Source organism: Fusarium pseudograminearum, chromosome 2 (assembly GCF_000303195.2).
Source record: "Fusarium pseudograminearum CS3096 chromosome 2, whole genome shotgun sequence".
NCBI classification, from domain to species: domain Eukaryota; kingdom Fungi; phylum Ascomycota; class Sordariomycetes; order Hypocreales; family Nectriaceae; genus Fusarium; species Fusarium pseudograminearum.
The window spans coordinates 3,896,696-3,909,788 of record NC_031952.1 but is presented as its reverse complement, the minus strand read 5'-3'; the positions used below and the strand labels follow the sequence as shown (position 1 = coordinate 3,909,788).

General features: G+C 50.6%; 4 protein-coding genes across 4 annotated transcripts, besides 1 other annotated feature; 2 read left to right on the top strand and 2 right to left on the bottom strand.

Annotated features, from left to right (window-relative positions):
• Positions 1-6: 6 nt before the first annotated feature.
• Positions 7-681, bottom strand: FPSE_02264 (uncharacterized protein; the record flags this gene model as incomplete). The annotated part of the gene is made up of 3 exons (XM_009255383.1): positions 7-199; positions 249-439; positions 490-681. The coding sequence occupies 3 exons, from the start codon at positions 679-681 to the stop codon at positions 7-9; spliced, it is 576 nt and encodes a 191-aa protein (XP_009253658.1).
• A 3,818-nt stretch (positions 682-4,499) lies between these two features.
• FPSE_02265 (uncharacterized protein) lies at positions 4,500-6,884 on the top strand (the record flags this gene model as incomplete). The annotated part of the gene is made up of 3 exons (XM_009255384.1): positions 4,500-4,766; positions 4,884-5,280; positions 5,332-6,884. The coding sequence occupies 3 exons, from the start codon at positions 4,500-4,502 to the stop codon at positions 6,882-6,884; spliced, it is 2,217 nt and encodes a 738-aa protein (XP_009253659.1).
• A 705-nt stretch (positions 6,885-7,589) lies between these two features.
• FPSE_02266 (uncharacterized protein) lies at positions 7,590-7,801 on the bottom strand (the record flags this gene model as incomplete). Its single annotated transcript, XM_009255385.1, has 3 exons — positions 7,590-7,624; positions 7,685-7,728; positions 7,764-7,801. The coding sequence occupies 3 exons, from the start codon at positions 7,799-7,801 to the stop codon at positions 7,590-7,592; spliced, it is 117 nt and encodes a 38-aa protein (XP_009253660.1).
• Positions 7,802-9,922: 2,121 nt separating this feature from the next.
• Positions 9,923-9,948: a microsatellite.
• A 788-nt stretch (positions 9,949-10,736) lies between these two features.
• Positions 10,737-13,062, top strand: FPSE_02267 (uncharacterized protein; the record flags this gene model as incomplete). The annotated part of the gene is made up of 3 exons (XM_009255386.1): positions 10,737-10,849; positions 10,936-11,918; positions 11,969-13,062. The coding sequence occupies 3 exons, from the start codon at positions 10,737-10,739 to the stop codon at positions 13,060-13,062; spliced, it is 2,190 nt and encodes a 729-aa protein (XP_009253661.1).
• Between the last annotated feature and the right edge of the window lie 31 nt (positions 13,063-13,093).

Genomic DNA, 13,093 nt, shown 5'->3' with positions numbered 1-13,093 from the left:
TCCTTCTTACTCTTTCCAGCCATCTCCGGCACCGAGGAACCAGTTCACGCCCACCAGTTGCAGATCATACTTTTCGACAAACTTGGCGGTGTCGAAAGACCGTCTTTGCGTAAACTCTTCACCTCCAACATCATCCTTTGTCAGATCAAGGTTGGAAGGTTGGCGGTAGAGGAGGAGTAAGTATCTGTGAGGCTTTGAGCTGGTAAATCGTTAGTAAAGTAACCAATGTGACTGGCATTGTAGCTCACTCATCCTTGGGGCCGGGTCCCAGATATTCTGTCAGCGCAGGTTGAATTTGGGCAACAGCATCGGCGCTTCCCAAGGGTCTCAAGCCGGGGAGAACCCAGTGCCGCCAAAAGGCAAACTTGGGGTCATCGGGTGTCGGCGCATCAGGATCAACGAGAAGAAGCATGTATGTAGCATCACCCGGCGCATCAGCCTATAAGCCAAAGTAAGCGGATATCCTTATCTCATAACCGACACACATACCTCTTGATCAAACAAGATACTGGGTGAGCGCTTGCACTCGGTCGCACGAAATAAGTTCCCTAACTGAACGTCCTTGCCGTCAAACGAGACATGCAGGTTGACGCTGGGCTTGAAACCCTCGGGGATTAGACTAGCTGCCGCGCCGGGAACTAGCTTCGCCTCAGCCAGAGAACTCGATAGTGTGTTTGACATTCTGAAGGATGTATCGGATTTCCTGATATGGAGTTTGTGTTTGTTCAAGCTCTGAGTGAGGTTGGGTCAATGACGGTATTTGAAAGAGGTTACCCCACGTTGGGGGCTTGCATCAGAATGACATCTGACTGGTGGAAGAACACGCGTGGAGCGTTGTTGGACGATGCGATGCCCCCAACATTAGCAAAGGACGAGTGGGATAAGCTCGGAGGCAATATTGAGTCAATAAAGTCGCTTGTAAGGCTGTTTACGTTTGTGCCTGACTTGCGCAAGGCATCAGCAAGGCGAACCAGAGCGACGCGGCACGCACCGAGATAGGTCCACTTTTTAAGCTTATCGGTCGGGAGCCTGATAGCCATCAGCAGCTATAGGGTAACAGCAGATGCGTCGAACCTCAAAAAATTTGAAGTGAGAAGGGCACGCTACAACCTCTCATAGCAAAATTAAAGCATCTCTGATGTTTATTTTAGTACAGGTGATCTTCTTGAAGTGAGTTCTCATTGGGAAAAATACAGAGTTGCGCTGCACGTTGCAAATGACAGATTTAGATGATATTTGTTTCTTTAACTTGAAGGTGTCCATGTTCCCACTAGCAATTGAGGCAGACATTTGATTCAGCTTGAAAGCCCCACTATAACTACAATGATTGGCCAAAACTGTCTTATAGATAAGATAAGAGGGAAATATGACATCATAGTCACGTGGATCGTGGGAGACTGTGACTTCCCATCGCGTTACAGTCTATTGCCTGAGGTTGCAAGCGACGCCATGAGCATCACGCGTCGAAGACAAGCTCCTTCGCCAACCCGACCACTGTTCATGGTTGTAACAATTCCAGCATGAGGCTCGACACGCACCCTGTGACAACACGAGAAGCGTGATGCGACTCTGATGCTGCAGTCCTTTTCGCTGGGCCCGCGCAGTGTTGCTTGTGAATGCGATCCAGCTACTGATCTCTCCTCGACAGGTTCGGCCATTCGATCCCATTCGCGAAGAGCCCTTACTCAAGCCAATTTTACCTCATCGTTCACCTCGAAGTCAAAAATTATTCACAAAACGCGATCGCTATCCCTTTCTCCGTTGAGCTTTGCCTATTACCGATGCCACAATAACCGTCTTGCCGACAGTCATCATATGTCAGCATAATGGTGCGCCCCTGGCGATAGCCAAGAACAAGCATGACGAGGGTTCCTGAATACCATGCCAGTAAACTCAGTTGCGAAGTTACAAGACTCTAGCATTTCCCGCCGAGAACTATTCTGATCCCCTTGAGAGCCGCACGCTCGGTAATCCCATTGCGCCATTCGCCGACCATCCCTTCTCTCGCGCTTCATGTTCTGACGCACATCCGACGGTGTCTTTAAAAGCTGAATTTCCCCATCGCGCATATCCCGAACAACGACCCCGTGAAATGTCAAAGTCCGCGAATGCGACCGCACTCTATTCGCTCCGATGCCTACGACGATGAGCCGATTTCTGGCTGTATTTCGCATGATGCTCGTCCTTTGACCGATCGATTGAATACATAAATTTGCCATGCATGGAGAATCGCTGTACGGTGGTGCAGCGAAATCCGAGTCCAAGCCCGTCGGTGTTGAGCTCTGAGCCGCACCGGAAAGCCATCGGACTCCGTAAAGAGGATAAGACCGATTCGCAGTTACCACACCACGGAGTTCCGCGCAAATGTGATAAGTCCACTTGGCTTTGTTTCAATTCCAACTGTCTACCGTGTCGTGTCGTCGTCTTGTTGTTCATCGGTGATAGTTTCTACCACTCCGGTCGCAAAATGACACAACGGGATCTTGTTACCCTGCTACGGAACACCGACGGCCTGAGGTGGAGTCCGGAATCCGAGTAGTTAGGTCTGTGTCGTCTGTCAAAGCATCCGTTTCTATGATCAGCGACGCCGGTGCTTGCTCAAGGGCCGAAGTCCATCGGTGTCCGGAGTACCGTCATGTCCGTCACGGGCTTCCTTCCAACTCCGCAGGTGATTGATGTGATAGTGTAGGAAGAGCCCATTTAATGGCGTATAAAGCATGCCATGTCCTGTATTCGTATCGTGAAAGCCACTCTTGACAAGATCATTTGGATGCATATGTTCTTGTCTGCTCTTCCGCGAGGGTCCTGGCAGCTGAACTGTCCCCAACTGCCTTGCCTCAGCTGCCGCACTAAGATTTTACCTATGCATGCCATAGCTGGTTCACTCATGGTAATGTTAAATATTTAGGCTTTTGTGGCGTATTCTCTCAAGCGAATACTTGCGATGTCGCTGTCATACCCTCTACAGTTTGGCGATTGGCACACATTGATGGAAGCGATTGATTGCACTTTTAGATGGCAAAGTGCACATCACTCCATGCGTTAATTAAAAAAAAAAAGACACAGTCAGAATTGGGTTGACTGTGAAATACGATGGTCCAGTATCACTGAATGGTGAAGCCCATTGATTACCAGGTGTGGCGGGCACTCTATACGGGTATAGCCCCAAATAAGTTGCTGAACTAATGGATGGTAGCTAGGTTTGATTCCTTACGGAGTCGGATCAACGATGCTATCGTCCACCTTCATTTTGTTTTTGCTGCCAGAGTCGTCGGTTCAATTCCCTGTTGGTCTATTTATTTATGGAACCTTTTTCATATGCCTCGGCTTCCCATCTTCAATGTGATGAACAAAGAAACGAGGCGTTCGGAAGAGAATGAGGCTGTCTCAGACGCAGGTACCACGTCAAGAGTCTGGTAATTCTGTTAGTGAAGGTGAAGCCATTAATGATTCCATGCGCTGCAGATTGATTCCAAATGTAAGCGGGGCCGTTGATTGGCTTATCGCGGCTTGTGGGTGTGGTGGGACAATTCAGTCAGAAAAGAGTCTGGTTTTATCCGTCGTTGGAGAGGTCTGAGATGGATATCCACTGTTGTTCAAACAAACAGAAGATGATGGTTAGAGTTACAGAAACTGTGATGCTATTGCATAGAGCATCAGATTGATACAATCTTGCCTTCCAATCGCATTGTTCTCATTCTTTTTACTCAGTATGGAAAAAGAAGACAGCCCCTCTCCAGAATTGACCCCGCTCTTTAGCCTACCATCCGTCTCGGGGACAAATCCTCCCCTTGCTCGTGGATCAGTCTATCACCAAAGGGGTTGTTACGACGCAGACAATTGGGTTGCTCAGTTGATGTTGTGTTTTGTTTCTGCGGGGTTGCACCGGTACTAAACCGATCACGAGATGGTTGACAGCCAAACGTTATTCACATGTGGCGATCAATTCTTTACTACCTATCCAATGATTCAACGATTCAACGTGATGAGTCGAGATGTATCATGCATTTTGGTATCATTTCTAGAGGCTTCTCTGATGCATAGACGAGAAAGAGAGTCATGATCATCTGAGGTTACTCCCCTCAAACCAGTTCCGATGCAATCCGTACTCATCATGACCCTTTGTTACACTGGCTGCTGCATCGGTATAGCTTCCCCGCACTTGCCTACAGTGCGTCATGTAGCTCTTGTTGACGAAACCGGCATAAGTTTCCGAGTGAACTGTTTGACAAGACGAGATACCGAGCGTGTTCCGGGCCTCGTCCATTGCTCGTCTCCTCTTCTCACTGTTGCCACTCCACTCACAAGCCTTCCTTTGCTAATCCGACTCTTGTTATAAAAGACGTCCCAATCTCCACCCCCGCATCTTTTTCTCTATGCCTCGGTTTCTCCTCCCCAAGTCTTCTTCTCGTATTTTGTCTTTGTCAATAGCGAGGAGGACCTGGACTTTGAACAAAACACTACACACACCCAGATTCTTGTCAACAACACCACACATCATGTCTGAGAGCAAGTGCCCCGTTGCGCACAAGGTCCCCAACGTCGCTGGACACGGCGTCACTCACCAGAAGTGGTGGCCCGAGTCGCTCAAGACCAACATTCTGCGCCAGCACAGCAATGTCACCAACCCTTACGGCGAGAACTTCAGCTATGCTGAGGCTTTCAAGTCCCTCGACTACAATGCCCTCAAGGAGGATCTGCGCAAGTTGATGACCGATTCACAGGACTGGTGGCCTGCTGACTTTGGCCACTACGGTGGTCTCATGGTGCGATTGTCATGGCACAGCGTTGGAACATACCGTGTCTTTGACGGTCGTGGTGGTGGCCGACAGGCAAGTACTCAACATCCCCTCAATTGCGTCCATCTCTAACCATTTCCACAGGGTCAACAGCGATTCGCCCCCCTCAACTCGTGGCCCGACAACGTCTCCCTCGACAAGGCTCGCCGCCTCCTCTGGCCCGTCAAGCAAAAGTACGGCAACAAGATCTCATGGGCCGACCTCATCGTTCTCGCTGGCAACGTCGCCCTCGAGGACATGGGCTTCAAGACCCTAGGCTTCGCCGGTGGCCGAGAGGATACCTGGGAGGCCGACGAGGCCACCTACTACGGTGGTGAGGATACCTGGCTCGGAAACGACGTCCGTTACTCCAACGGAAACAAGGGAACCACTAAGCCTGGGGCCACCGACTCGGACCAGACCGAGCACAAGGATATCCACACCCGAGATCTCGAGAAGCCTTTGGCTGCTGCTCACCACGGTCTCATCTATGTTAACCCTGGTACGTTCCTTCCCGTTACCGATTGACCTGATCATCGCTGACAATAAGCAGAGGGCCCTGATGGCAACCCCGACCCCGTCGCCGCCGCCCGTGACATCCGCGAAACCTTCGGCCGCATGGCCATGAACGACGAAGAGACCGTTGCCCTGATTGCTGGTGGCCACACTGTCGGCAAGACCCACGGAGCTGGCTCAACCGACCACGTCGGCCCCGAGCCCGAGGCCGCCGACCTTGCCCAGCAGGGTCTCGGCTGGTCCAACAGCTACAAGAGCGGCAAGGGCCCCGACACAACCACTTCTGGTATCGAAGTCACATGGACAAGCACTCCCGTCAAGTGGAGCCACGACTACCTCAAGTACCTCTTCCAGTTCGAGTGGGAGCTCACAAAGAGCCCTGCTGGCGCCCACCAGTGGGTTGCCAAGGATGCCGAGGCTACCGTCCCCCATGCCTACGACTCCAGCAAGAAGCAGCGACCTAGCATGTTGACCACCGACTTGTCGCTTCGCTTCGACCCTGCGTACGAGAAGATCTCTCGTCGCTTCCTCGAGAACCCCCAAGAGTTCAACGATGCCTTTGCCAAGGCTTGGTTCAAGCTCACCCACCGCGACATGGGTCCTCGCGACCGCTACCTTGGCCCCGAGGTCCCCAAGGAGATCTTCAGCTGGCAGGACCCTGTCCCTGAGCGCGACTACAAGGTCGTCGATGATGGTGACATCTCCGCCATCAAGAACGAGATCCTCAAGTCTGGCATTGACGTCTCCAAGCTCGTCTCTACTGCTTGGGCTTCTGCTTCTACTTTCCGAGGCAGTGATCTCCGTGGTGGTGCCAACGGTGCCCGTCTCCGTCTTGAGCCCCAGAAGAGCTGGGAGGTCAACAACCCCTCTCAGTTGGGCCAGGTTCTCAACGGTCTTGAGAAGATCCAGAAGAACTTCAACGACTCTCAGTCCAACGGCAAGGCCATCTCTCTTGCTGACGTGATCGTCCTTGCTGGTTCTGCTGCCGTCGAGAAGGCCGCCAAGGATGCCGGTGTTAACGTCACTGTGCCCTTCATTCCTGGCCGTACCGACGCCACCCAGGACCAGACCGACGTCCAGTCTGTCGCTCACCTTGAGCCCGCCGCCGACGGTTTCCGAAACTACGGCGCTTCCACAGAGCGTGTCAAGCTCGAGCACATGCTCATCGACCGCGCCCAGCTTCTTACTCTCAGCGTCCCCGAGATCACCGCTCTGGTTGGTGGTCTCCGTGCGCTCAATGCCAACTGGGACGGATCATCCCACGGTATCCTCACTAAGCGTCCTGGTGTCCTGTCCAACGACTTCTTCGTCAACCTCCTCGACATCAGCACCGAGTGGAAGCCCGTTGGCAACGGCGACCTGTTTGAGGGTATTGACCGCAAGAGCGGTAACAAGAAGTGGACCGGTACCCGCGTCGATCTTATCTTTGGATCGCACGCTGAGCTCCGCGCGACAGCTGAGACATATGCTGAGGCTGGCGGTAGCGAGAAGCTGGTTCGCGACTTTGTCGCTGCCTGGACCAAGGTGATGAACCTTGACCGATTTGATGTTAAGAATGGTAACGCGGCTAATGTCTCTCCTCGACTGTAATTTTATGAATAGCAATGTAGCAAAAATACCTTTGAGAATGAAATGATTACGAATCTGACTTGAACTATTGCTCTTGATTGTGATGTGTCTTGCCCCATCGACAGTGTTTGATGTCAGAAATTGGTGTTTCGCTATCATTCGCCTTCCGCCCCTGTAGCCTCAGTAGATTATAACGTCGCTGACAACCATCAATTGTGACAGGCCACTGAAAGCCGTGTAGTAGGTCATCTTGCGTGGGCCGACCCGACCGAAGCGGCTCTGCTGCGCCGGAACACAAACCCTTCAGCTCCGATCATGTGAGGGAATCGTTCCGAGGCGACCGATAACGGGAATTGTCCGACAAACGTCCAATGTATTGAGTCTGATACGGATGATTATGGTTTGTCACAGAGCTCGTGCGGCTTACTACTGAGCAGTGATTCTCGCATGATACCCATTCACAGCGAAGCCCCATGATTCTTGTACGTTCTCATCACTATGTTGTCGCATGCGTAGGACCGGGGCTGCTTCGTTCAATGTGGGAGGACATTGCGTCGAGGAAAGTAGGCCTGCTGCCGGTGTACGATCGTGATCAGAAGGTGAGTGTCATGGTAGTGGTTGTAATGCAGCTAGTGAGAGTCGGATGGGTGGGGGAGACTCTAGGTACAGTGTTTTTGAGTCCCAGTCTCTGTCTAATAAACAGCATCACAGGCCCAGCATCCAGCTTCACCGGTCGACAGCCTTGTCGACGAGACCGCAAACTAGTACAGAAACAGTAGGTAAGCAAACAAAAAGCTCTAGAACGGGGAATTTGGACGCACTGACAGAGTCAAAGCGCTCAGGATGGAGTGGTTGTGGTTTATGTCTAATCTTATGATGAGGTCACATATACTTACTTACTGATCATAACTGGTAGACGCAGAGATCGCAAGCCTCATTTTAAGATCTGCGGGCCGCTCTCAAGCTATTCCGATAAGAATCAGTAAGTTAAGAGGGCTGACATAGACTGGAAACTGTCTAGGAGTCTCGAAAATATGGGAGGCTTTGTACTGGATGAAGAGAGGTCGGAGCGTGCCCCCCCGGGCAAGGAACTTTCTGTGGAAATTGACATCGATGTGCTTGGTCAGATTTGGACGCAGGGTTGTCGACAGCTCAACTGACATGTATGATGCCCGAGCGTTCCGTCCACTCGTCAACAACAGTGACAGCATTAATCATCCCTGAACCAGGTAAAGCCAATCTTGGGGCGGGACGGAACACTAGCAGATCACCCGTGACAGAAACCCCGGCACAGTTGAAGATCAGAGAAAGCTTGGTATAGGAGTGTTACTCAAGACGCAGTAAGTAGTAGATCAAGATATATAGCTGCCTCGTCGGGTGACAGTGTTTGCCTTGCACCATTTTAATACTGGCTCGAATCAGGATGGACGCAGATTAGACCAATAAAATAAACAAGACCATAAGACATCGAAAGTCGGCATGTATGACTTTTGCGTGGGCGTGAGTAAGCCCCTCCGAGGTGATAGTGCCTTTGGCAACCTTGTAGAGAGTGACAACGTCTTGCAGATAACCCTGCGACCTTGCAAACTATAATATAAAGAGTGCATGTTTTAGTGTAAGAAACGAAACATTGTCAGATGAAATTACTCTAGCTTCAGGAAACACAGCATTGATCCGATAGGCTTGAACTTTTTATACAGAGAACGCTATGGCAAACAAACTTGAGCCTTATAGGGCTGTTAGGGGAGTCTCACAGTCGATCTGAAAAGATATATGAGCCTACTAGTAGTACCCTAAAAGTGCAACACTACCTATGAAGATAACAGTAGTCGAGTCGATCGAGCTATAGGACTACACTCTTGGACATAAACTTGAGAATGATCCTCTCAGTAGCTCGTGTCATCGATGTCAAGAGCAACTCGTCGGACAGGGAAGGCTGAATGACAGCGAAATCCCATGTCGGTGAGCGAAACGAAGAGCCTCTGAAAGTCACGTCGAATAGCTCGATAAATATAATTGATGATACTGCCATTCTAATTTCCATTGTTCATGCGATATTGTAGATGATGACGCTATTTATGAGCAAGTCGGTATGGCCTTCATGACCGGAGCTATTACAAAGAGTCCGGAAGCCGGTCCAAAGGATGTCAAAGTTAGCGGGTAGAACTAGCTTGATAGGTAGTGATGCCATCGTGCTCTAGTGGCAGGTCTTTGCGTTTTCTTAAATTTCCTAGTGCACAAAGGTCGAGGCCTTGCATAGACTCAATGTGTCGCTGATCCCGTAGGGGTTAACTGACTCAAGTCATGGCCTGACTGCTATCTCGTTTAACGATAGTATTACACGTTTGCAAGGATCGTCATTGTAAGTTGGTCTCTACTGTGTACTACGTACGTGTTTTTAAGATAGAAACATTCTCAATCACGTGAATGTTATCTATGCGTGTCATGGTTGAGGCCAAGAAGTAGTATCGGCAATTTCTGATATGAAATTCCCCCTTTGCAATAACTGGAGTGCATCGGAACACCCCTCTGCCGGGCCAGGTATATGCTGGTAGCTTTTTATTGCCAGTGGGTCACCAATTGAACTGTCCCCATTGTTGAATTGAAACTTTCTGTTTATCTAGTGGATTCATGGAGAGACGGAAAGTTAAATTGATGGACGGAAGAAAAGACACAGCGGAGGAAACGTGGGAATGCCGTTGACCCTCAACGGTCTCTTTGCCAACATTCCAGTTGTCCTGAATCTAGCTGGATTCGAGATAGTTGTCGCTCGCAACTGTTCGCTTAAGTAAGACGTGAAAAAACCATTCCCAAAGCGATGTTGTTCGTCCGGGTCCCTGGTTCACCTGCGGCGTCCCGACGTACTGGCGTTGTATGGCTTGTTCTCTAGCGCTGAGGTGCAATGTAACGCGGGCCCGACAACCCAACGTCGTAGCATTGGGAAGAAGCCCGAGCGCTGGGAAAAGTTTTAGCTTGGGCTCCGTTGAAGAACTAAGAGTGATGCTAGAGATTGACATTGACATTGACATTGACACTGACACTTGACACTGGCAGCGATGGAGACAAAGTCAGAGACAGAGACAGACTGAAAAAGTCCGAGCCCTGTACGTCATTAGGGGATTAACGTGCTTTGACTCTTGAGTTGTGGTTAACTTTACTTTGCCAGCAGTTCTGCTCATTGGGCACGCAAAGTCACGACACGACATGGCTTGCCCAGCAACGTTGTCTAGTGGGACGTGGGATGACCCAAGCATGGTATTTTTAGGGAAAAGCAACCCAGCGATTCGATTATGCATCGTGATCTTGCAGGCATTAGCTACCCTGGCGATGTAACTCTCAGCTGCTTAGGGTCCCTTTTTCTTTTTCGCTCCCTACCTTCAGGGCCGCACTAACAGCCCGCTAAATTAGGTCGGCCCTCGACAGGATAACTCTCACTCGTTACTGTAGGCTCAGCAGTAGATGACGCACCGATCGTCGATCCGAGCCTGTATCCCCTATCATCGGGATCGGGACCTGAGCGTTGCTTTTGGAGCTGAGAAGGGCAAGACTCGAGGCCAAACTAAACAATCGTCATGGAAAGATAATTAAATGGGATCTACAGCCACTATAATATCTCGTAAACCTCACCCTTGCAAGTCAATCCGCATTCCGCGCTGTATTCTCAAACGGGACAACATCGTACGCTCAGTTCTCTCATCAGGGCCATGCCTCGCCTCCACTGGATTCCCCATTCGGTGAAAAGCCCTGTTCGCTGGTTTCCCATTAAAGACGTGAGTTGCCGTTTACCTGCCTGTCATATAACTTCACTAGAGAGTCTCTGCGTCATCACGTCTCGTAAACGTACCACTTGGCTAACACAGCTATTTTACAAAAATGCAGAAGACTCACCTGAACCTCGTCGACGACGACGACGATATGGACTCTTGCCCACCTCCGATCCCCATTCGATCGCACACACCAAGACGGCAGCTCACAATGAAACAAAGGTACGTCGTTTTGTCTCAGATCTGATCTGGCCGTGCTCTCAGCTCGCTAGCCACGACCAAAAAAAGGAAAAAAACTAACAAATCAGTTTTGAGACACAAGATTTAGGCGACGGAAAAGCCGATTTCGACCCACGACTACTGCAACAGCCATCGAAATCGCCGTCCACTCACGGCCACCATCGCTCAAGTCACTACCAGAACCAGACTTATACTCACAACCACACTCAGAACAACAACCAGAACCACGATCAGAATTATACCCACGTCCATGCGACATCACAAACACCAACAACTGCAACAGCGCCAGTACCAGTCTCTGTCCCCGCGCTCCCAACTTCACCCGCTCGACCATCATCTGCTGCCACATCGCGAAGCGCAATGTCATACCGATCACACGAGACAGAAGTTTGGTCGCAAAGAGAACGAGATGCTTCATCTATTTCGTCCGTCTACGTCCCTACGCATCTCCCCGCGCTGCAAGCCAAGGGTGCTGGTGCAGACGGAGACGGCCTGGAACCCTTGACAGAGGAGGAATATGACCCATCATCTTTCGATCTCGTCGTTCCGGCACATGCCATGGGGAAACAATACACTCTCGAGAGCCAATCCGAGCTGTTGTTTTCCGCCAAGCATCTGACCATCATTTTCGAAGATCCCATACTCTTGCAGCGTTTCACAAACTTCATTTCCGCATCGCGACCTGCTTCAGTGCCACTTTTGACTTATTATCTCGATACCCTCAAAGCGATCAAAGCAATTAATTACGCAAACTCTCTGACAACATCTTTGGAAGGGATTGATGGTCACGATTTTACGTTGGACCCTGTTACCAATACCGTCAACGCTGCTCTGCAGAAAAGAGCGACTGATGCTTTCCAAGCCATGGCCAACCACGATTTACCAGCCTACATCACCCACACGTACATCCAAACCGTCAGCATCACCATCAAGCGAAGAATAACAGACACATTGGCTCCCCAACTGCGCGAGCTGTCAGAGGGCTTGGCAGAGGTTTTCTGTCTTACAGACCCTTCACGACCTGACAACCCGATTGTTTTCGCTAGTGAGGGTAAGTTTAATTAGCGACGAAATCCATGACCAGTACTAACATAATCACAGAATTCCATCGAACAACGCAGTACGGTATGGATTATGTTTTGGGCCGTAACTGTCGATTCCTTCAAGGTCCCAAAACGAACTCGTACAGTGTGCAGCGGATCCGAGAAAAGCTTAAAGCTGGCCAAGACCACTGCGAGACCTTCCTCAACTACCGTCGTGATGGCTCACCTTTTATGAATCTGCTCATGGTATCTCCTCTATACGACTCGCGCGGTATCGTTCGTTACCATCTCGGTGCACAGGTCGATGTGTCTGGTCTTGTGACAGACTGCGCAGGACTTGACTCACTATCAAAACTGCTGAACCGCGAAAACCCCGAAAACGAGCGTTACCCTGGCGAGAACGCCCGCAAGGAAAAGGAACAGAAGACGGACGAGTTCAGAGACTTGGCAGAGATGTTTGATCTCACTGAACTCAGGACCGTACGTGAATCAGGCGGTGCTTTCCACAGGACACGACAGCAGGATTTGAGACAAACGGATGCTGCACCTGCGAACTGGAGCAAGCCGAGATTTGTCTTTGAGGACGACGCAACCATCAACAGACGCTTGTCGGACCCCATTCTCCAGGATACAGCTGCTATGAGTTTCGGTGGTCGCCTGAGTGGTGTTTACAAGCACTACCTGCTTGTCCGCCCATATCCTAGTCTGCGTATCCTCTTCGCCTCGCCATCTCTCCGTGTACCAGGCATGCTGCAAAGCTCATTCCTGTCCCGCATCGGCGGCTCCGACCGTGTTCGCGAAACCCTCACGCAAGCATTTGCTGGTGGAAACGGTTTGACAGCCAAGATCCGCTGGTTGTCCAAGACCGACATGAACCACAAGAACCATGGCGAAGGTGGTCAAGCACCTCCCACGAACCCCGGCCGCAACCGCTGGATTCACTGTACACCTCTTCTTGGATCAAACGGCGCTGTTGGTGTATGGATGGTGGTTTTGATCGATGATGAGTCTGATGAAGCTTTTATTCGAGGAATGAGGAGGGATGCGCCTATCGTGCAGCCTGCGCCGAGGCCAAAGTCAAGAGTTGATCAACTTACAGGCGATGATGATGCAATGAGTTTGAGTAGCTTTGCTGCGCAGCATCGTGGTTAAATGGTGTTAGATTAGGTTTGGTTGGGGGGGG